The following is a 23,491-nucleotide window of genomic DNA, read 5'->3' as shown; positions in this document are numbered from 1 at the left end:
TCACTATATTTCTTCCTGCCCCCTCTTTCCCCTTCTCTCCCTTTCGTTTTAATTTTCTCTTTTTCTTTCTCCCTTTCTCTTTCTGTCACTGATTGTTTTTTCTCTTCTTTTTCCCTATCTCTCCCTCTCTCTTGGCCTCCCTCTCCCTCTTTCATTCTTTCTCTCTTCCTGTTGTTTTCTCACTCTTCCTCCTTTTCCCACTTTTTCTTTCTCCTCTCGCTTTCTCTCTCTTTCCTTTTTATTTATCCTTCTTTCATTCTTTCCTCTTCTTTCTGACTATCACTGGTCCTCTCTTTTCTCATTCCTCTTTCTTTCACTGATTGTTTTTCTCTTCTTTTTCCCTATCTCTCCCTCTCTCTTGGTCTCCCTCTCCCTCTTTCACTATCTTTCTTCCTGCCCCCTCTCTCCCCTTCTCTCTCTTTCGTTTTCACCCCTCTCTCCCTTTTGTTTTCATTTTCTCTTTTTCTTTCTCCCTTTCTCTTTCTGTCACTGATTTTTTTTCTCTTCTTTCTCCCTATCTCTCCCTCTCTCTTGGTCTCCCTCTCCCTCTTTCATTCTTTCTCTCTTCCTGTTGTTTTCTCACTCTTCCTCTTTTTCCCACTTTTTCTCTCTCTTTCCTTTTTATTTATCTTTCTTTCATTCTTTCCTCTTCTTTCTATCTATCACTGGTTCTCTCTTTTCTCTTTCTCTCTTTTCTCTTTCTTTCTTTCTTTCTTTCTTTCTTTCTCTTTTTTCCTTTATCTCCGTTTCTTTCATCTTTCTACTTTCAAGAATGAACCCGGTAACAACAGAGTAAGTAGTACCAGATGGAGTTTGTATTACCCGGTTTAAACAAACCTAGACTCAATTGAACTAGGGGAAGTCATAGGAATTGGGACAAGAGAATATCGGAGTCAAGTTTATTCGATGGTGACGTTAAATATAATAGATGATGTTGTGGTTGAGAAGAGAATCTTCAAGGTTCCGTACGGATCTCAGCTCCTGAAAGAAGGAAAAAAAGAAAATGTTTTCACTATTTGCTGTTTTTGAAGATTTGAGACCCTAAAAATGGAATTGGTCCTTATTAGACTTAACTACAAGAGAGTGTACGAGACAAGGCGGCATAGAAGAGGGGTTCTCAGTTAAGGATGCATGACGAGCTGTTGTGAGGAGGCTGTTTTTTCTTCTTTTTTATTTCTTTTTTTCATTATTTGTTTGTTTTTTTCCCAAGATTTCTTCTTTCTTTGCATTTTTCCATTGCTTTATTTCCCCTTTTCTCGTTTTTCTTGTATTCTTTAGAGTCTTCTAGCTTTTATTATTCATTCCTTCACTATTGTTTTTTTTTCTCTTTTCACCTTAATTTCTTTTTTCTTATTTGTTTCTTTTTTTATTATTTGTTTGTTTTTTTCCATTGCTTTATTTCCCTTTTTCTAATTTTCCTTGTATTCTTTTGAGTCTTCTAGCTTTTATACCAGCTCAGTAGCCTAGATGGTAAGGCGCCCGCTTTGAGACTGGGAGGTCGGTGGTTCGCGCCCCGGCCGAGTCATTCCTAAGACTTAAAAAGTGGTCGGCGGCGCCCTCTGTTGGCTGCGGCTGCATCGGCTCGCTACAACGGGTCAGGTGCAATCGACATTTCGTTCTGTGTACATTGTTACACAGAATGACAATACAAGGAAATTATTATTATTATTATTATTATTTTATTATTCATTCCTTCACTATTGTTTTTTTTTCTCTTTTTGCCTTAATTTCTTTTTTCTTATTTGTTTCTTTTTTCCCCCAAAAATGTCTTCTTAACCTAGCAGTTTTCCCCTTTTTTTTCCCCTGCTTTTTTTCTTTTTCTCATTTTCCTTGTATTCTTTTGAGTCTTCTAGCTTTTACTTATTTTTCCCTTCCTTCGCTGTTGGTTTTTTTCTCTTTTTGCCTTAATTTTTTTCCTATTTGTTTCTTTTTTTTCCCCCAAGATTTCTTCTTTCCTAGCAGTTTTCCCTTTTTTTCCTTTTCTTTTTTCTTTTTCTTATTTTCCTTGTATTCTTTTGAGTCTTCTAGCTTTTTACTTATTTTTCCTTTCTTCACTATTGTTTTTTTTCTCTTTTTGCCTTTATTATTATTATTTTTATCCTTATTTGTTTCTTTTTTACCCCAAGATTTCTTCTTTCCTAGCAGTTTTCCCTGTTTTCCCCTGCTTTTTTTCTTTTTCTCATTTTCCTTGTATTCTTTTGAGTCTTCTAGCTTTTTACTTATTTTTCCTTCCTTCACTATTGTTTATTTCTCTTTTTGCCTTTATTTTTTTCATATTTGTTTCTTTTATTCCCCAGGATTTCTTCTTTCCTAGCAGTTATCCCTTTTTTTTTACTATGCGTTTTTCTTTTTCTCATTTTGCTTGTATTCTTTTGAGTCTTCTAGCTTTTATTATTCATTCCTTCACTATTGTTTTTTTTTCTCTTTTTGCCTTTATTTTTTTTCCTATTTGTTTCTTTTTTCCCCAAGATTTCTTCTTTCCTAGCAGTTTTCCCTGTTTCCCTCTGCTTTTTTTCTTTCTCTCATTTTCCTTGTATTCTTTTGAGTCTTCTAGCTTTTTACTTATTTTTCCTTCCTTTGCTATTGGTTTTTTCTGTTGTTACTTTTTGTATTTTTTTTTATTTTTTTTTCATAAATCAAGAAAAAACATTCCACTTCTGTGTTTTATCGCATGAAAGGATTGTGGAGATAATAGAATATATTCAGCTCCTTCATAACTTTCAGTGGCAGTATCTCAGGAGGTAGAGTGCTCGTCTTGGGATCGAGAGGTCGCAGGTTCGATTCCCGGCTCCTCTGTTATATGTTGAAGTGTCCTTGGGCAAGTCACTGAATCCCTAATGCCCCCAATAAGCAGGCTGGCGCCCTGCATGGCTGCATGGCCGCTATTGGTGTGTGAGTGTGTGTGTGAATGGGTAAGTGTGAAGCACATTGTAAAGCGCTTTGCCGTCTTTAGACTGCTGAGTTTTAGTTTTAGTTATAATTATTTTAGGGCAGCACGGCGGCGAAGTGGTTAGCGCGTCCGCGGCTCAGTTCTGTGGTCATGAGACTGAACCTTCCTGTGTGGAGTTTGCATGTTCTCCCCATGCATGCGTGGGTTTACTAGTCCATTGACTTGATATAGAAATGCAGACTGTTTACATTTAGATTTAATATCCCCTGTGGTTCTTCATTTTCCTCATGTTGAGGTTTTTGCGTTTTTCCTTGCCCTCCTGTAGGTTTTAGATCAGGGGATGGTGTCATAATAGTCTGTAGTTTGCAATAGTCTGTGCAGCTCTTTGAGACTCCTTGTGATTAAGGAATATTCAAATAAACATGACTTGACTGGACCTAGGTTTTGAGTTTTTCCTTGCCCTCATGTAGGTTTTAGATCAGGGGGTGGTGTAATAGTAGTCTGTGCAGCTCTTTGAGACTCCTTGTGATTAAGGGCTATTCAAATAAACATGACTTGACTGAGGTTTTCAGTTTTTCCTTGCCCTTATGTCGGTTTTAGATCAGGGGATGGTGTCATAATCGTCTGTAGTTTGCAATAGTCTGTGCAGCTCTTTGATACTCCTTGTGGTTAAGGGCGTCACAAATAAACATGACTTGACTTGACTGAGTTATTGAGTTGTTCCTTGCCCTCATGTCGGTTGTAGATCAAGGGATGGTGTCATAATAGTCTGTAGTCTGCAATAGTTTGCCTTTGAGACTCCTTGTGATTAAGGGCCATACAAATAATCAGGACTTGCCTTTTTTCTCATTGACAAAACGAAATTAAGAATATATGAATTTGCTAAAATATATGAACAAACAAAAACGCGGTGTCAATCCCCTCTCACGCTGTGTTCTTGCATGCCGACATGTGCGCGGCGTTTCCCGTGTAGTGGACATCACAAAGGACCACGTTGTTGTCGAAGTTCGATTCCTGAACTTTACGCTTGGGATTGACGATCACCTGGAACGGAAACACAAACGTTTGACCGATGTTTCCATGATATCACGATTCTCCAGAATTGCCAATCGATCTAATTGATGATTGCGGTTTGGTTTTCTATCCTAAGACACAAGCGACTTCAATCAAACACTGCATATCAATCTGTGGCAGTCAGTCCAGAAGCTGCCATTGATGCAGAATTTTAGCAAAATTCCATGAAGTGTCGGAAATTGTTTGAAAGAATCACCCGAAAAAAGTCGGGGTAGAGCAACCTTTCCCACGGAATGTCAAAAGCCAGCAAAAGCAGACATCATTGGATCAGTTTTTCAACAAATGTGAGGCAGAAAGGTATGAATACTTTTGTTATTTCCTTTACTCTTTGTTGTTTTTTTTACATGATGTGCTGCCTGTTTTATGTTTATTGTGCGGTCATCTCTTTTTAACATGTATCTGTTTCATGTTCTCATGCTTTATTATGATTTATTAAAAAATAAATTATACTGTGTTTTTTCAAGGTTTGGAACGGATTAGCGTATTTACATTCAAAATACGTCTCTACGTACAAAGTTACCAAGCTACTCCGAGAATGAATTCGATTCGTAAGCAGAGGTACCACAAAATAACTAAATCATCTTAGACATTTTGGGAATAATTGAAGTCTCAATTTAACTCATTGGCATTGATAATGTCACGATTCTGTCATTTGCCCGCTAATTGCCCTCACCTGCGCTCACTCTTTCAGCCCCAACTGCCACTCATTCCCTAAATAGCCCTCTTCCTGTTTAAGTATGTCATTCTCGTTCAGTCCATCAGTGAACCTCAGCGCATGCAAGGCAAGCACTTTTGACTCTGGCTCCCATTTTAATCCCGACCTGTTCTGTTTCCTGCCTGATTCCGTCCCCCGTTTCTTGTATCGATCCCCGGTCCACGCTCCGTTCTCCTGTCTCACCTACCCGTATCCTGCCTGATTCCATCCCGTTTCCTGCATTGATCCCCGATCCACACTCTGTTCTCCTTTCCCGGCTACCCGTATCCAGCCTGATTCCGTCCCCTGTTTCCTGTATCGATCCACAATCACGCTTTGTTCTCCCATCCTGGCTACCCGACTTGTTCTTACCCACGATCATGCTTCGTTCTCCTGTCCCGGCTGCCCGACTTCTTCCGATCCACAATCACGCTTTGTTCTCCCGTCCCGGCGACCCGACTTGTTCTTACCCACGATCATGCTTCGTTCTCCTGTCCCGGCTACCCGACTTGTTCTTATCCACGATCATGCTTCGTTCTCCCGTCCCGGGTACCCGACTTGTTCTTATCCACGATCATGCTTTGTTCTCCTGTCCCGGCTGCCCGACTTCTTCCGATCCACAATCACGCTTTGTTCTCCCGTCCCGGCTACCCGACTTGTTCTTACCCACAATCATGCTTCGTTCTCCTGTCCCGGCTGCTCGACTTCTTCCGATCCACGATCACGCTTTGTTCTCCCGTCCCGGCTACCCGACTTGTTCTTACCCACGATCATGCTTCGTTCTCCTGTCCCGGCTGCCCGACTTCTTCCGATCCACGATCACGCTTTGTTCTCCCGTCCCGGCTACCCGACTTGTTCTTACCCACGATCATGCTTCGTTCTCCTGTCCCGGCTGCTCGACTTCTTCCGATCCACGATCACGCTTTGTTCTCCCGTCCCGGCTACCCGACTTGTTCTTATCCACGATCATGCTTCGTTCTCCTGTCCCGGCTACCCGACTTGTTCTTATCCACGATCATGCTTCGTTCTCCCGTCCCGGGTACCCGACTTGTTCTTATCCACGATCATGCTTCGTTCTCCTGTCCCGGCTGCCCGACTTCTTCCGATCCACAATCACGCTTTGTTCTCCCGTCCCGGCTACCCGACTTGTTCTTACCCACGATCATGCTTCGTTCTCCCGTCCCGGCTACCCGACTTGTTCTTATCCACGATCATGCTTCGTTCTCCTGTCCCGGCTGCTCGACTTCTTCCGATCCACGATCACGCTTTGTTCTCCCGTCCCGGCTACCCGACTTGTTCTTATCCACGATCATGCTTCGTTCTCCTGTCCCGGCTACCCGACTTGTTCTTATCCACGATCATGCTTCGTTCTCCCGTCCCGGCTACCCGACTTGTTCTTATCCACGATCATGCTTCGTTCTCCTTTCCCGGCTGCCCGACTTCTTCCGATCCACAATCACGCTTTGTTCTCCCGTGCCGGCTACCCGACTTGTTCTTACCCACGATCATGCTTCGTTCTCCCGTCCCGGCTACTCGACTTGTTCTTATCCACGATCATGCTTCGTTCTCCTGTCCCGGCTGCTCGACTTCTTCCGATCCACGATCACGCTTTGTTCTCCCGTCCCGGCTACCCGACTTGTTCTTATCCACGATCATGCTTCGTTCTCCTGTCCCGGCTACCCGACTTGTTCTTATCCACGATCATGCTTCGTTCTCCCGTCCCGGCTACCCGACTTGTTCTTATCCACGATCATGCTTCGTTCTCCCGTCCCGGCTACCCGACTTGTTCTTATCCACGATCATGCTTCGTTCTCCCGTCCCAGCTACCCGACTTGTCCGATCCACGATCATGCTTCGTTCTCCCGTCCCGGCTACCCGACTTGTCCGATCCACGATCACACTCTGCCCTCCCGCCCCGCCTCTCCACCTGTCATCGGCCGCGGCGGCGTCCTGTTCCACCTGTCCAGCGAGCACCAGATCGCTGTCTTTTCCTCTCGCCCTGACTTCCCCGATCCCTTAATAAAGCATTTTGTACAACCTTCCGCATTTGGGTCCACTGCTTGTTCCGGTCATGACAGATAATGGAAACACTAGCTTGTAGCGGCGTTGAGCCGCCACTTTGCGCCTAATTATCAGATTGCAAAAGGCGAAACATGCAGCCCAGAACGGAAAGCCTGTTGTTCTCTATTTTCTTACTACCGTATTTCCCGCACTATAAGGCACACATAAAATCTATTTTTTTTTTAAAAAGCTGACTATGCGCCTTATAATCCGGTGCGCCTTATATACGGATCAATATTGAATTACAAGGTCTCGCAACTTCCGGTAAGCAGCCACCGACTCCATTTTTCGCGTAGAAGAAGAAGTGCGCTGTGCATACTGGGAAATAAAAACAACGATTCTCTTTTATTTGTGCGTTTGTATAAAGACCCTGAAATGGCTCCTATTAAGAGACGCGCTTACAACGCAGAGTTTAAACTCAAGGCGATCAGTCATGCAGTAGAACACGGGAATAGAGCAGCAGCGAGAGAGTTCAACATTAATGAATCGAACACGAGAGTGGCTCGAGCCGGCAGAATTAAGAGTCCCCCTAGGAGCTCGCTAACTGAACAATGGTTCCATGGGTGAATTATGTAAAACCCACTACAACAGGGGCGTCAAACATGCGGCCCGGGGGCCAGATCAGGCCCGCCAAAAGATTAAATCCGGCCCGCGAGACAACTCTCAGAGAAGCGCAAGAGAAAAACGAGCTGCAGGTTGAAATATGTCCACTTGATGTTGCCAAAGCCAGGTGCCTCGAACAAAGACACTGTACATGTATGTATTTATTTCTCTCTCTTTCTCTCTCTCTCTCTCTCTCTCTCTCTCTCTCTCGCTCTTTTTCCCCTCCCTTTTTGTCTCTCTCTTTCACTTTCTGTGTCTCTATTTTTCTCTTTCTTTGTTTCTAATGGTCTCTTTCTCTATCTCTCTTTGTCTTTTTACCTTATTTTGCTCTCTCTTCCATTTTTCCTTCTCTCTCTTGTCTCTTTGTCTCTCTCTTGCTTTCCCATTCTCTTCTTCTCCTATTATATCTTTCTCTCCTTTTTTCCTCTCCTTCTCTCTTTCTATTTCTCTTTGGATATCTTTCTTTCCCCCTCTCTCATTATTGGTATCTCTTTTTTCTCACGTTCTCTCTCTTTCTTTTTCTATGTTTCTCTCTCTCTCCCCTTTCTCTCATTTTTTGTCCCACCCTCTTTTTCTCTCCTTTGCTTTGTCTTATTTCTTTCTCTATTTCTTTCTCTCTAATCTACTAGTCCGGCCCCCGAGAGAATGTTTGTGCTATCTTGTGGCCCCCAAGGTAAATTGAGTTCGACACCCCTGCACTACAACGTTTTACATTTTACAGTTATTATGTTATTGCTTTACTGTTATTGTTTTTGCACATTACGAGTGTCACTATATTGCGATTGCACTAACGTTTAATTTACCATCACAGTATCAGACGTTTTTTTGCGTGTTGACTAAATGGAGGAAAAGTAAAATGTTACGCCTTGCTGTTGTTCAAAGATGTTAAAGACGGGTCACGAAAATGCTTTACCTCAGAGAAAATAATAAAACGGCTGTTTATTCATTTTGGGAGTGAATGGAGTTGTGGAAAGCTTGTTTGTTATCTATTAATAAAGTTCGACTGACCTATCTGACTGTTTTGTCGACATTCCCTTTAGCGCGGCGCCATCTAATGGTTGCGTAACGTAACTACATCCTCTACCGTAGCCAAGTCAAGTCACATTTATTTATGACGCCCTTAATCACAAAAATGTCTCGAAGGACTGCACAGGATTACAATTACAAAATTGCACGATGACCTGATCTTAAACCAGCATGCACTTATAGCGCCTTATAATGCGGTGCGCCTTATGTATGGGAAATACGGTATTTTAAATTGCCTTTGAAAATAACATGTATCCAATGAATTTATAATCTGGTAAGATTTATACCCCTTAAAATACAGAACTGGTTCATGATATAAAACTGCCTTTTTTGGATTATGCCTTCAACGGCTAACCTTGAGTTTGTATTTTCCGGGAGAAACGTCGGTGATGTCGATCCACTGGCAGTCGATGTCGGCGTTGTACGTGTCGTAGCAGCCCGGACTCAAACCCTGAACATATCGGCAGGCGTTAGGACCGGCACGGTACGCTCCGTGTCAGGGGTGTCGAACCCGGTCGAGCTCGGGGGCCACGCGGTAGATGGAAACATCCTCGCCGGGGCCGGACTAAGTGGTTTAGAGGGAAAGAAGGAAAGAAAAAGAGGAATGGAACAAGAAAGAGAGAAAATGGAAGAGAAAAGGGGAGGGAGAAAAAAATAGAAAGAGAGAAGGAAAAAAGAGAACCACTAAGAAAAAAGGATAGAGGGAATAAGGCAGAAAAGAGAGAGAAAGAGAAATCGAAAGGAAAAAGAAAGAAACAAAGAAAGAGAAATAAAAACAGGTAGAGAGAATGGAGAGAAAAGGGGAGAGAGACAAAAAAAAGAGGGAAAGAAAAAAGAGAAAGACTAGAGAAATAGAAAGGAAAAATAAAAAACAAACACAGACAAATAAAAATAGGTAGAGATTGAGAAAAATACAGACAGAAAAAAAAGAAAAAGAAAGAAAAAAAAAGAGAACCACTAAGAAAAAAGGATAGAGGGAAAGGGCTGAAAAGAGAGAAAGAGAAAGAGAAAGAAACAAAGAAAGAGAAATAAAAACAGGTAGAGAGAATGGAGAGAAATGGGGAGAGAGATAAAAAAAAGGAAAGAAAAAAGACAAATAAAAATAGGTAGAGATCGAGAAAAAGACAGACAGAAAAAAAAGAAAAAGAAAGAAAATGAAGACAGAGAGAGGGTGAAAAAGAAAGAAGGAAAATGAAGACAGCTAGAGAAACAGAAAGGAAATAAAGACAGATAGAGAAAAAAGAAAGAAAATAAAGACAGCTAGAGGGAGAGAAAAGAAGTAATATAAAGACAGCTAGAGAGTCAGAAAGAAAATAAAAACAGATGGACAAAGAGAAAAATGAAAGAAAATAAAGACAGGTAGAGGGAAACAAAAGAGAAAATAAAGAGAGGAAATAAAGAAAATAAAGACATAGAGAAAAAAGAAAGAAAATAAGTCAGACAGAGAGAAAAAAGGAAGGAAATTAAGGACAGATAGAGAGAAAAGAAGGAAAATAATGACAGACAGTGAAAGAGAAAAAAGGAAAGAAAAATAAAACAAATAGAGAGAGAAAGAGATAAAGAGAAAGAAACAAAGAAAGAGAAATAAAAACAGGTAGAGAGAATGGAGAGAAAATGGGAGAGAGACAAAAAAAGGAAAGAAAAAAGAGAAAGACTAAGAGAAAAGAATAGAGGGAAAGAAGGAAAAGAGAAGAAAGGAGAGATAAAGAGAAACAAAGAGAAATAGAAAGGAAAAATAAAAACAAACAGACAAATAAAAATAGGTAGAGATCGAGAAAAAGACAGACAGAAAAAAAAGAAAAAGAAAGAAAATGAAGACAGAGAGAGGGTGAAAAAGAAAGAAGGAAAATGAAGACAGCTAGAGAAACAGAAAGGAAATAAAGACAGATAGAGAAAAAAGAAAGAAAATAAAGACAGCTAGAGGGAGAGAAAAGAAGTAATATAAAGACAGCTAGAGAAGCAGAAAGAAAATAAAAACAGATGGGCAAAGAGAAAAATGAAAGAAAATAAAGACAGGTAGAGTGAGAGAAAAGAAAGACAGCTAGAGGGAAACAAAAGAGAAAATAAAGAGAGGAAATAAAGAAAATAAAGACATAGAGAAAAAAGAAAGAAAATAAGTCAGACAGAGAGAAAAAGGAAGGAAATTAAGGACAGATAGAGAGAAAAGAAGGAAAATAATGACAGACAGTGAAAGAGAAAAAAGGAAAGAAAAATAAAACAAATAGAGAGAGAAAGAGATAAAGAGAAAGAAACAAAGAAAGAGAAATAAAAACAGGTAGAGAGAATGGAGAGAAAATGGGAGAGAGACAAAAAAAGGAAAGAAAAAAGAGAAAGACTAAGAGAAAAGAATAGAGGGAAAGAAGGAAAAGGGAAGAAAGGAGAGATAAAGAGAAACAAAGAGAAATAGAAAGGAAAAATAAAAACAGACAAATAAAAATAGGTAGAGATCGAGAAAAAGACAGACAGAAAAAAAAGAAAAAGAAAGAAAATGAAGACAGAGAGTGGGTTAAAAAGAAAGAAGGAAAATGAAGACAGCTAGAGAAACAGAAAGGAAATAAAGACAGATAGAGGAAAAAAGAAAGAAAATAAAGACAGCTAGAGGGAGAGAAAATAAGTAATATAAAGACAGCTAGAGAAGCAGAAAGAAAATAAAAACAGATGGACAAAGAGAACAATGAAAGAAAATAAAGACAGGTAGAGTGAGAGAAAAGAAAGACAGCTAGAGGGAAACAAAAGAGAAAATAAAGACGGACAAAGAGAGGAAATAAAGAAAATAAAGACATAGAGAAAAAAGAAAGAAAATAAGTCCGACAGAGAGAAAAAAGGAAGGAAAAAAAGGACAGATAGAGAGAAAAGAAGGAAAATAGTGAAAGAGAAAAAAGGAAAGAAAAATAAAACAAATAGAGAGAGAAAGAGATAAAGAGAAAGAAACAAAGAGAGTAAAATAATTACAGACAGAGAGGTATAGAGAGAAAGAAAGACAGAAAAAGAGATAAAGAGAGCGCATGTCTCATGTCCGACACCCCTGCGTCTACGTCGGTGAAAGTCCCACCTGAGTGTGTGACGTGCAAGCGTATCTCCGGTAGTAGCCCGCCTCACAGGAAGTGTCCTCCAGGCAGAAGCTGACTTTGTGACCTTCGGCGATGGACTTGTCCGTCTCGGCGTCCAACAGCTCGTAGAGACTGAAATCGTCCATGCTGTGAAAGTGACTGGCGCCGCAGACAGCCAATCGGAACACAAAACACGCATTGAAAACTCATAGAACGGATTTGATTGGATTTGTTCCTTGGTCTAACACAGGGATGTCAAACTCATTTTAGCTGAGGTCCACATGCTTGAAAAAAAATGTCACGGGGGCCACCCTGGTAGATTTAAGAGAAAGGGAGACGAAGACGAAGAGAAAGAGAGAAAGATAAAGAAAACAAGGGAAAGAGAGAGGGAGAGAGAGAGAGAGAGAGCATAATGTAGAAAAAAAGAGGAAGAGAAAAAAAACAAAAGAAAAATTAGAAGTGAAATGGAATCAAAGAGGGACAGAGAGAATAAGAGTGAGTGTGAAAGAGAAAGGGAAAGCAAGAGAGTGAAAGAAATGGAAAGAGAAGGTAAAAAATTAAGAAAAAAGAAGATAGGACTGAAATACTAAAAAAGAGAGAGAGAAAGAAAAAGAAAAGGGGAGAGGAACAGAGAGCATAATATAGAAAAAGAGGGAAAGAGAAAAATAAAGAAAAGTTAGAAGTGAAAGGGAGAGAGTGAGAGAGATAGAGAGAAAAAGAGTGAGTGTGAAAAAGAAAGGGAAAGCAAGAGAGTGAAAGAAATGGAAAAAGAAGGTAAGAAAGAAAGAGAAAAAATAAGAAAAAAGAAGATAGGACTGAAATAGTAAAAAAGAGAGAGAGAAAGAAAAAGAAAAGGGGAGAGGAACAGAGAGCATAATATAGAAAAAGAGGGGAAGAGAAAAACAAAGAAAAGTTAGAAGTGAAAGGGAGAGAGTCAGAGAGAAGGGGCGAAAAAGAGTGAGTGTGAAAAAGAAAGGGAAAGCCATAGAGTGAAAGAAATGGAAAGAGAAGGTAAGAAATTAAGAGAAAAAAAAGAAGAAAAAAAGAAGACAGGACTGAAATACTAAAAAAGAGAGAGAGAAAGAAAAAGAAAAGGGGAGAGGAACAGAGAGCATAATATAGAAAAAGGGGAGAAGAGAATAACAGAGAGATAGAGAGAAAAAGAAAAAGAGTGAGTGTGAAAAAGAAAGGGAAAGCAAAAGAGTGAAAGAAATGGAAAAAGAAGGTAAGAAAGACAAAAAAAGAAAAGAAGATAGAAGGACTTAAATAATAAAAAAGAGAAACAGAGCGACAGAGTGAGACAGAGAGAGAGATCAAAAGTGATCGAGCTTTTGTTTCTTTCCAAGTGGTGCCTGGCTTTGGCAACACCTGGCAGACATATTTAAAACCGCAGCTCGTTTTTCTCTCCCGCTTCTCTCAGTGATGTCTGGCTGGCCGGATCAAAACCCTAGGTGGGCCTGATCCGGCCCGTGGGCCGGATGTTTGACCCCATTGGTCTAACACTAGTAATCCATTACTATGGTAGGCAATCTATGTGTGCAATGGATACATTTACAGTGCCATGAAAAAGTATTTGCCCACTTCCTGAACGAGGACGGTTTACCGTAATTTTTACAAGTACGGTATGTTTTTTTTTTACCAGACCCGTTTACTGTGTTGCGAGCGTGTTGCTAGCGTGTTGCTACCATTAACTGCCCTGTCACAGGCACCGCTTGGGATGAAAGTTATATTATTATTATTAAAGCTTTGAAAACTCTCTCGGTGTACCGTCTTTTTTTGTAAATATGTGTAACCATGTATAATATATATTTGCAACTGTATATTTTTGTAATGTATTTATTTGAGAGACTTATTCTGATATGTTTTGCACGGGCGAATGAAAAAGAAGGGGCGGAACAAACGCGGGGTGACGGGAAGTGGGGTAAAGGTGAGACCTGTCTGTGGACGCGGCGGACAATAGTGGATATATATTTTTCCCACCCTTACCTTTGGAAATATACACTTTTTTCCTTGGATTACTTTCAACGGGACCCGGACTCTGCAGGTCTGCATCAAACCTTAAGTACCGTTATCATTTTCCGTTCATTTGCCGGCTGTGATTTTTGGACTGTGGACTTTAATGAAAGACATTTAGTTTCAATCCCGGGACTCGAAGTCAGGTTTGGGTTAATTTCGTCTTTGTGTTACATGTTTAAATGTGGGCGGCTTATATACAGGTGCGGCTTGTGTATGTACAAAATCGGTTTTCCTCTTAAAATGTGGTGGGTGCGGCTTATAATCAGGTGCGCTCTATAGTCCGGAATTTACGGTAATTCGAACAATTTGGAAAACGGTACAATTTAATTATTAATTCCCAACAAGTCGTAGGGGCATTATTTCCTGTGGTGTGTCTTGGGCAATTACAGCCTGGTGGCGCCTATTCCTCTCCAGAACGACATATGTTTTCACCCGGTCTCAAACCAGGGACCTTTTGCATGTTAGGCGAATGTGCTAACCACTGCACTACGGAAACACAAAATAGTGATTTGAATTGGTTTGATCCCTTAACCAGTAGGGTCGTAGGAGCACCATTTCCTGTGGTGTGTCTTGGGCAATTACAGCCTGGTGGCACCCATCCCTCTCCAAGCCAGCATATGTTTTCACCTGGTCTCAGACCAGGGACCTTGCGCATGTTAGGCGAATGTGCTAACCACTGCACTACGGAAACACAAAACACTGATTTGAATTGTTGGATCCCTTAACCACTAGGGTCTGAAGGATTTTATACATTTGACTATAAAGGATTTTATACGATTGAATACAAGTTACATTTATTGAGTTTATTGCTGTAGTTATTTACTGACTGTGCCTTTATTCAATGAGCAGTGAAAGTTCAGGGCACCCTGGTAGGAAATATTGCTTACAGGAATAGCGGGAACGGGACGTAAGGCTGATAAGATAATCAGCACATCCAAACGCAGAAAGGCCCTGATGACGGAGGACGGCAGGCATTGTTTTGAGAAACGCTCTCCGTTGTTTTGAGGAACCACAGACATCGGGACGCTGGTCTCTGAGATTGTGAAGTTCACGCTGGGCTTCGTTGACCGGCTAGCCCATGGGAGGAGTCGGCACACCATCTTGCGGGGAGACGTGGGCCGAGAAGAAAGCTGTAGGACTTCAGAGAAGGCTCGACACTAATTCTGTCGTTTCGATGGAGTACACTTAGTTAAATTGGTAATTAAATTAAATCTGCCTTCGTGTGAAAATGTCTGCTTCTCTTGTTCATTTTTTCCATCAAGAAACGAGAGCATAAATTGTTGGATGAATGTAGGTTGTGTTTGGTTAATGTAGTCATTCGAACAATTTGGTAAACGGTACAATTTAATAATTAATTCCCAACAGGTCGTAGGGGCATTATTTCCTGTGGTGTGTCTTGGGCAAGTACAGCCCATCCCTCTCCAGGCCTGATCTTACACTAGTAACTAGAAACTAGGGGCGGAACAAACACGGGGTGCCGAGTTTAAGTGGGGACCGCTAAAGGTGAGGGACAGACAAGGAAAGAGGGGGTAAAAAGTTGGTTAAAGAAAAAGGAGTTGGGTGAAAGTCCCGCGATTGAAACTAAATGTCCTTTATTAAAGTCCACAGTCCAAAAATCACAGCCGGCGAAATGAACGGAAAATGATACCGGTGCTTAAGGTTTGATCTCATTCAAACGAGGGTTGGCTGGAATTCCCGAAAGCGGCTGGTAACATTGGAGGTGTCTTGCTCTTACTTGTGACAGCTGTGCCATTCCCAAGAGTAAGGGGCTTTGCTGGGCAGGAAGTCGGCCGTTCCTTGATTCTTGACGCGCTGAGGGAAGCGCAACAGGACTCGCACGTCGTAATCTCCCGCAGACCTCGACGAACTTCACAATAACAAGAACGACACAATTGCTAGCGGTTAGCTTGGCGCTCAAAAAGACTACACCAGATTTACACCATGAAGGGTTTTATACATTTGACTATAAAGGATTTTGTACGATCAAATACAAATGACATTTAAATGCAAAAGATATTCACTGGCTGAGCTGTGGGGCAAGGTCAATGCAACAGCGGGGAACTGGGACAAGGGGCTGATAAGATAATCAGCACTTCTCGACGCAGACGGCCCCGGTGACGTAGACCATTCAGACATCGAGGCGAGGGGGGCTTTCCTGGCACGCCCATGGGAGGAGCCGGCACACCAGCTTGCGGGAAAAAAAACGTGGGCCGGGAGGAGGAAGCAAGAAGATCGAGAGAGGAGGCTTGACAGAGACTCGCCGACACTAATTCGGCTAATATTCGATGGAGTTCACTTAGCTAAATTATTTAAGAAATTAAATCTGCCCCCGTGAGGAAATGCCGGTCTCTTGTCCATATTTTTCCATCAAAAAATGAGCGGGCATTGTTAGGTGAATCTAGGTTGTGTTTGGTTAATGGAGTCAGATAACTAATTCGATTGGGTAAACGGTACATTTTAATATTTGATTCCTAACAACCAACTTGAAAAAACTAATGTAAAGGGTTTGGAGCAGCTCATCAGTAAGTATCAAGCCTCTGGGAAGGATTTCAGTATGAAAAATCACCATTAAATGGCAGGAACGGCTAGGATCAGATCTCTGTACACACATCGAGGCAGCCCACACTTCCCAGTGTTGCCTACTGTATCCAGCAATTATAGTGTGTAGGCCCATATGGTGAGTACACTGTGAAGCAGTGTGTAAGAGAAGCGAATAAGCACAGATACAGCTTTTTTTTCTCCAGGCTTGCTTTTGGTATGTCCTATTCCTCTAGAGCTACCAAACAAAATTTTCTGTAGGGCTTTAAAAATGACTCAGGCATGCTATATCAACCCGTCTAAAATAAACAGAACTGTTTTAGGCCCGGTCCATTATCCAAAGTTGACCCCTACTGAAAGCAGGGGCTGGCAGAGCACTTTTTTTCAATCAGGGCCACTGAAGTGCGCCATTGTAGCCTGGGTAAAATGAACTGCACTGTTTAGGCCGCGATCCATTATCCAAAGTTGACCCCTACTGAAAGCAGGGGCTGGCAGAGCACTTTTTTTCCAATCGGGCCACTGAAGTGCGCCATTGTAGCCTGGGTAAAATGAACTGCACTGTTTAGGCCGCAATCCATTATCCAAAGTTGACCCCTACTGAAAGCAGGGGCTGGCAGAGCACTTTTTTTCAATCAGGGCCACTGAAGTGCGCCATTGTAGCCTGGGTAAAATGAACAGCACTGTTTAGGCCGCGATCCATTATCCAAAGTTGACCCCTTTTGAAAGCAGGGGCTGGCAGAGCATTTTTTTTTCCAATCAGGGCCACTGAAGTGCGCCATTGTAGCCTGGGTAAAATGAACTGCACTGTTTAGGCCGCGATCCATTATCCAAAGTTGACCCCTACTGAAAGCAGGGGCTGGCAGAGCACTTTTTTTCCAATCAGGGCCACTGAAGTGCGCCATTGTCGCCTGGGTAAAATGAACTGCACTGTTTAGGCCGCGATCCATTATCCAAAGTTGACCATTACCGAGAGCAGGGCCCGACAGAGCATTTTTTTCCATTTCAAGCAGCAGAAGCATGCTAATTTGAACTGAATAAAATGAACTGCACTGTTAACGCCGTGATCCATTATCCCCAGTCGACAACTGCAGAGAGCGGGGGAACAATGCAGGGAGGTTCTGGTTACCCTTAACCATGACAAAAAAGCAGCAGGGTTCTTAAACCTGCGGCCCAGGGGGCCAATTGCAGCCCTTGAGAAGATAGTTTGATATGAAAGTTGACTGTAAGTGCAGCCCACGCCAATAATGGTTTAATTCAGGGGTGTCAAGCAGGTGTCCCTGAGACAACACCGAGAGAAGCGCAAGAGAAAAACGAGTGACTATTAGTGTCATGATTTCTGATGCAGGGCGCCAACAGCCACGGACCCTGATTGGCTGTTGGACTCTTTTTAAACTCTCGTCTTCCAGTAATAACCCGTCCGATCGTCTGTGAACCTATGCTCCCAGCTAGGCAAGCTTTTGTACTCTCTGACTATATCCTGCCCTGTTTCCTGTCTGATACCTGTTGCCGACCTCTTTTCTGGACCCGTTTATGTTTTTGCTCCTCCGTCCCGGCCATCGACCGTTTTTTTCTCGCTGTCAACGACTAACTTCGCTCGACACGGAAGTGCCACTTTCGCGTTCCAGATATCTGCTACCCGTGACCGACAATCATAGGATCGTGGATGCAAGTCCTCTCTTCTCTCTTCTAAAAAAAAAAACTGAGTACCGTATTTTCCGCACTGTAAGGCGCACCTAAAAGCCTTTATTTTTTCAAAAGCTGACCATGCGCCTTATAATACAGTGCGCCTTATATATGGATCAATATTAAGTCGCAAAGTCTTGCAACTAAAGCAAGCAGCCGCCGACTCGATTTTCCCCCGGAGGCGAAGTTGTCCCCGGTGTATGCTGGGATTTATATACCGGCGTTTCATTTTCTAACCAATGTGTCAATCATCATTTGAATCAGTCACTATTGGCTAAAGTTATTCGGAGGTAAAGGGGGCGGATCCTTTTTATCATTTACAGGCTCGCATAGGCTAAAGGGGCGAAACAAAGCCTGCAATTGGCCGAAAAAGATGAATGCGAATCACACGTTGGGTTGCACTACGGCATAGAGAAAACATGTTTTACTATTCTGTATTCGTAAATATTTTACTCTCCTGGATTTACTACACTCAGGGTTGTAAGAAGACCATGGTTACGTATCATTATTGAATGTGATGGCTGCAAGAGAACTTCGGTGAGCTCTGTGGCTTTATATTTTAACGGTATCTTGTTTTAGAACGATCTTGATCTTTCTCCGATGAGTCTATTTTTAAAGTAAATTCAATTCAAAGTGTTTATCGTCATATGTACAGTAAAGAACCTTGTTTCCCTGCACAATAAAATTCTTACTTTGCTGTCCACACAGTTGCAAAAAATAAAATGGAAACTAAGAAATGTTTGTTTGGTGACATCGTACAGACACTGTTTCCGTACATGTCTGAGACACGTATTTGCTTCTTTGCAAGCTTTGGGAATATTAAGGGGGTCATAAGTTGGACTGAACTATCTGACAGTTTTGTCGACGTTCCCATTGTAGCGCCTTATAATCCGGTGCGCCTTATGTATGGAAAATATAGGACCAAAAACTCTTTTTTGGGGGTGCGCCCTATAACCCGGTGCGGAAAATACGGTAAATGAACGCAATTGGGTCCTGTCTCCATTCCAGGTACGTGAAACAATGGGGACCAAAAAAGTTAACCACTCTTCGGGGCCCCCTAGTGGTTGCGGAGGCCTATGCGGCCGCTTAGCTCGCTTACGCCTAGGACGGCTCTGCGTGCAGTCCTTTGAGACATTTTGTGATCAAGGACTTGGTCTTTGATTCTAATTTCCCGAATTCAAACTGGAAGGAAAGCAGTGTGGTGTTGCAGAGACTCACGAGGCGAGGCAATTCTCCTCAGCAGCACAGCGAAGGTTGTACATGGGAATTCTCTGGATGTAGGAGCCCACCTGGATATGGTAGGCATCAGGAACTAGATCGGGAAGACCTGCGTGAGGAGACATCATCACGTAGTAGCACGTTTGTCCGTTCGCATCGGTGTCATAAACAGTATTCCCTCTAAGCTGCTCGGCACACAAGAAAATCTAGCCAGCACACAAAAATGAGGGCTCGAAATTACTAATTAAGAAGCGACTTAAGTCAAAGTTACAGTGCATGAAGGTAAAAAGACACGGGTTCCCCTGACGTTGTGTCCTAAATGCTGTATTTTGAAGTCGAGTCGAAGTACAACGAAGTTGAGTAAAGTTAGTAGAGTTTGTCGAGAACCGGCTCCTTCGGCTCGGCTCACTAAAAGGAACCGGCTCTTTCGGGTCCTCAACGGCTCTTCGGGTTGTTTTTGCTTCTTTCATCCCAACATGACTAAATATTAAGTAAAATTATGCACAACATGACTTAAAGAAAGGGGGAAATAGAACAAAAAAGAAAAAAATACCAAAATGAAAAAGTAGTGAAAAGCTGAGAAAAAAAAGAAACAAAAGGAAGAGAAAAAAAGAAGGAATTTAGAAAAAAAGCCAGAAAAAAAGAAATGAAAGAAATGTAGGAAAAAAAGTAAATAGAGAACAAAAAGAAAAAAGTAACAAAAAAGTAGAAAAAAACACGGAAAAAAGAAGAAAAAGTTTGTGTTGCATTCAAATCATTTCCAATATCAAGTGAATCTTGTTGCCAACATTGTACTTCCACTAAAAAATGTGATTAAGTAGAGTTCTGTATCTTACAACCGACTAAATAAGCCCCCCAAAATGTTAAAATTATGCAACAAAATATATCAGGAAAAAAAAAGAAATGGATATCTTGTGAAAGAATTGTAAGAACAAACGACGTTTGTAGGCCGTACTTCTATCTTCTGTGTTTTTCGTCCCATTTGACTACTACACTTTGGATTACTTTCTATCCTATGGTTATGGGTTTTAATGCACAAAAATGCGTTTATTCGAGGAATCAACTCCTTGCCCTGAAGAATTCTCGTGCCGGTGTGACGAGGGGGCCCTATCGTGGACGGAGAGCCGGAGCTAGCTAAGCGGCTAGCGGCGTTATAAGTCTTCCGTACCGTCCGTAATCATGGTAAATGTGAACTCTCTACCAAACAAGACAGAAGAACTGTCTGTGATGGTGAAAAACATCAAAGCGCACAGGGACTGCAGTTTGCTTTGTTTTATGGAAATTTGGCTCACATCTAGCATCCCGGACGCTAATGTGGAGCTACCCGGAGACACAAAAGCGGAAGATGAGGTGGACTCGCTATCTACGTGAACACGAGGCGGTGTAACCCTGGGCAGAAAGATTACCATCTGCTGCAGGGACGTCGAACTTTTGGCCTAGTGTGTGAGACGTCATCCACTCCGCTGTTGCTAACTACAACACAGCACCCTGAGGCCATCCTGTTAATCTGTTAATAAACAACAAAAGGATACTGCTGGAAGTGTGAATTTCCCTACGGGGATGACTAAAGTGTCTATCTATCTACCTATCTATTTTGTTTAGTTTAAGGCTGCAGCTCACCATTATTTTCATAATCAGTGAATCGGTCGATTATTTTTTCGATGAATCGGATTTCTTAAAGACATTTCCTACTCTTTATTCAAATATTGAAGTTTTGGACGGATAGAAAAATAGTGCACAAAACGACAGAATATTCCATAATATAAAACACTTAAAGAAATCCAAGGGTTTGTCGATTGACTTGACAATAAACAAAAATACAATTTGTAAATTACTCTTTTCCTACCACCTTATCTCTGTTTTGGTAGCTCCGCCCACATTTACATATCCAATCAGAAGGTGTGTTGTGGGTAGGTCTCCGAGACAGAAGGCAGGAGATGGGGGAGAGAGAGGCTCACCTGTATCTGAGCCTGAATAACCAGATCAGATTCCCAAATATCAGTGCCGATAATTGGCCTGCCTGACAACTGTTATTCAGGATAACATTTAAGCCTTTGCCTCTTTGATAGCCCGTAGGATTCTACTTTTGTGGAAGTCCTCAGAAACACCTGCCTTTAAAACATGGCTACACGATATACTCTTTTTGCTTAAGCTAGAAAAAAAATCAAATTTCTTCTAAGACGTGACAGTAAATTCTGCACTCATTGGGAACCTTTGATTCAAGGTTTCTTCATTTTCCTCATGTTGAGGTTTTTGAGTTTTTCCTTCCCCTCATGTAGGTTTTAGATCAGGGGATGGTTGTCACGGTTGCCAAGGCGCCCAATTGGCCCCGTCCATGTGGCGCCAGCAGCGTCTCGTTGACAGATTGGCTTCCCTTCTATTTAAGCTCAGTGCTCTCACTCACCCTTTGTCAGTCCGTCAACGAACTTCTGCACCCGCCAAGACGTGGGTTTATACTCTGTCCTGTTTCCTGCTTGTGTTTCCTGTCCGGTATTGTTCCCGTCTACTTTTCCTGTTTATTGTCGATCTCCATTTTCGTTCCTGTCTAGTTTGTCCTGTTTAATTTAGATATCCAGTTTTGATATCAATCCTGTCTGTCCCGTCCGGTCCGGTATTGACCCCATCTGTCCGATATCTGCTCGAGCAATTGGTATCAGTTGGTATCGGCCTCTGGCTTCCTGTCATTCCACGCCAGACTGCTTCCTTACGTCTTCCGCCCAACGATCGCCGAATCACTGGCGTTTGGGTTAACGTGCATGACTGCCCCATTTCCCGTAAAATAAAAGCTTGTGTGAGAAACGTCACGCATATGGGTTCTCCTCCTGTTCCGGGAGAACAGACGTGGTCAAGATCAAAACAGGTCGTAATTCAGGACGGGAGAGCAGATGTGGTCGAGATCATTTGGGGCAGCAGTAGCTCAGGAGGTAGAGCGCTCGTCTTGGGATCAAGGGATCCCAGTTCGAATCCCGGCTTGTCCGTGTTACATGTCAAAGTGTCCTTGGGTAAGACACTGAACCCCTAATACCCCCAATGAGCAGGTTAGCGTCGTACATGGCTGCAATACAAGGCCGCTATTACACTGTAAAGCGCTTTGGGAAGTCATTGACTTGAAAAGCGCTATATAAAAAAATGCAGATATATTTAAAAAAGAATGTAGATCAGATCAAAACAAATCGTAGCGGGAGGCAAACAGGAGCAAAAAATGGGACAGGCGAAAAAGGGCTTGCCGTGTAAAAACAGAGATTCGCAGACGGACCGACCAAAGGGGACTGACAGGACAGAGTTTAAATACTGACAGGGAGCCAATCCGTCAACCAGCTGCAGCTGGCGCCACACGGGCGGGGCCAATTGGGCGCCATGGCAACCGTGACGGGGCAAGAAAATGAAAATGCTGCTTTTTAGTCACTTTCAGTCTCCATACTTCTTCCTTGTGCTTTCTAGCGCTCGTTTACGAATGCACAATGAAGCGACTTCTAGTGGTCAACTAACACACACTGTCCCTTTCATATAAGAGCAGCTCTTGCAAAATATCAATTAGTAAATTCTAATATAAACTTTCAATATTTCTATTTTTGGATCTTATTCTTTGAGGCAAATTTTTAAAAGAAATATTTGAGAACTGCGGAATATTTTTATCTGAGCTTTCTTTGTTTTTGTTTGGCCCAATCTCAACTAGACCCGCTCTGCGGCGCCCCCTATCTCCTTTGAATTTGAGACCCCTGCTTTGAAGCTCCTGTTCAAAATTCAGGAACATCTTTGCAGCTAGTCTTCCCCCTAGTGGACCGGAGGTCTGTCACGCCAATAGAAAAAGACATTTCTCACCGTTCTGGTGATACCTGGTTCCGTAGCCGTGCCAGTGTCGGGTCCACGCTCTGGGTCTATAGTAGGAGTTGTAGTAGTTGTAGTAGGGATAATAGTTGGAGGCCTTGTAGGGGTTGTACGGGTCATCCCCGACCATCCTCTCCTCTCCAGAATCCGCTTTAGAATTCGACGCGGGGTCCGTTCTCGGCGTCGGCCCCTGCTGCGTACCCGCGGGCGTTTTCGTGGCCCCCGTGACGCCGGCCACGGTCCCGTTCCCGGCGGAGCTCCTGCTCCGGGCGGGGGGCCGATAACGGGGCCCCCGGCCGAGGATGCCGAAGACTCGCCCGTTGTGGCGCCAGGTCAGGCCCCGCGTCAGCCCCCCTGCCGAGGGCGCCACGTGCTGCTTGGGCCGAGCGCCGTTTCCACTTCCTGTCAGTAGAGAAGAGCAGAAGAAGGCCAAAGCGCACCAAGGAAGGTACTTCATCCTGGACTTGCTTTTTCCGCCGAGTGCCCGAGTTTGCCGTCGGCGTGGGATCTGTAGAGTGTGTGTGTGCAAGAGTATGTGGGCTGCAGGGGGAGGAGTCACCTGGATTTCCCGTTCACAAAATACGGGGCACATTTTGACATCTAGTATCTCAGAAACAGGGTTGGGTAGGGTTACTTTAACTGGATTACTTTCAATTATTTTGGGATTACTCCAATACCAAATATGCTAATAAAAGACAAAAGAAACTAAATATGAATAAAATGATGACTCACAACACGTGGTAAGCTTTCTCTCCTGGCTTTGATCTCTTTGATCTCCGGCAAAACTACATCATTTTTGCCGTTCCATGT

At 42.5% G+C, this 23,491-nt stretch overlaps 1 protein-coding gene across 3 annotated transcripts; it reads right to left on the bottom strand.

The window, feature by feature from the left end:
* Window positions 1-897: 897 nt before the first annotated feature.
* On the bottom strand, window positions 898-23,319 carry lox (lysyl oxidase). 3 transcript variants are annotated; one of them, XM_088336656.1, is made up of 7 exons: window positions 22,676-23,319; window positions 18,854-18,962; window positions 15,150-15,281; window positions 11,401-11,557; window positions 8,704-8,799; window positions 3,819-3,934; window positions 898-981 (listed from the first exon to the last, which is right to left on the bottom strand). In XM_088336656.1, the coding sequence occupies exons 1-7, from the start codon at window positions 23,271-23,273 to the stop codon at window positions 975-977; spliced, it is 1,215 nt and encodes a 404-aa protein (XP_088192782.1). In that variant the 5' UTR covers window positions 23,274-23,319; the 3' UTR covers window positions 898-974. The 3 variants fall into 3 exon arrangements, with proteins under 3 accessions (XP_088192782.1, XP_088192783.1, XP_088192784.1); XM_088336657.1 differs by lacking the exon at window positions 898-981 and having other exon boundaries at window positions 3,815-3,934; XM_088336658.1 differs by lacking the exons at window positions 898-981; window positions 3,819-3,934; window positions 8,704-8,799 and adding an exon at window positions 10,199-10,299.
* Between the last annotated feature and the right edge of the window lie 172 nt (window positions 23,320-23,491).

Source organism: Urocampus carinirostris, chromosome 5, assembly GCF_059441175.1.
Source record: "Urocampus carinirostris isolate Australia breed hairy pipefish chromosome 5, RoL_Ucar_1.0, whole genome shotgun sequence".
Lineage (NCBI taxonomy): Eukaryota > Metazoa > Chordata > Actinopteri > Syngnathiformes > Syngnathidae > Urocampus > Urocampus carinirostris.
Note: the sequence above shows the minus strand (reverse complement) of the source record. Positions and strands in the feature narration are given on the sequence as shown.

What these genes read in the sequence shown, in the direction of transcription:
- lox (XM_088336656.1), bottom strand. Translation starts at nt 23,273, where the DNA reads ATGTGCCCCGTATTTTGTGAACGGGAAATCCAGGTGACTCCTCCCCCT. An exon ending in GAGGAGAATTGCCTCGCCTC is followed by an intron (nt 15,282 to 18,853) that starts GTGAGTCTCTGC and finishes GTTATTGTGAAG; the next exon opens with TTCGTCGAGGTCTGCGGGAG. An exon ending in CTTGCACGTCACACACTCAG is followed by an intron (nt 8,800 to 11,400) that starts GTGGGACTTTCA and finishes CGATATGTTCAG; the next exon opens with GGTTTGAGTCCGGGCTGCTA.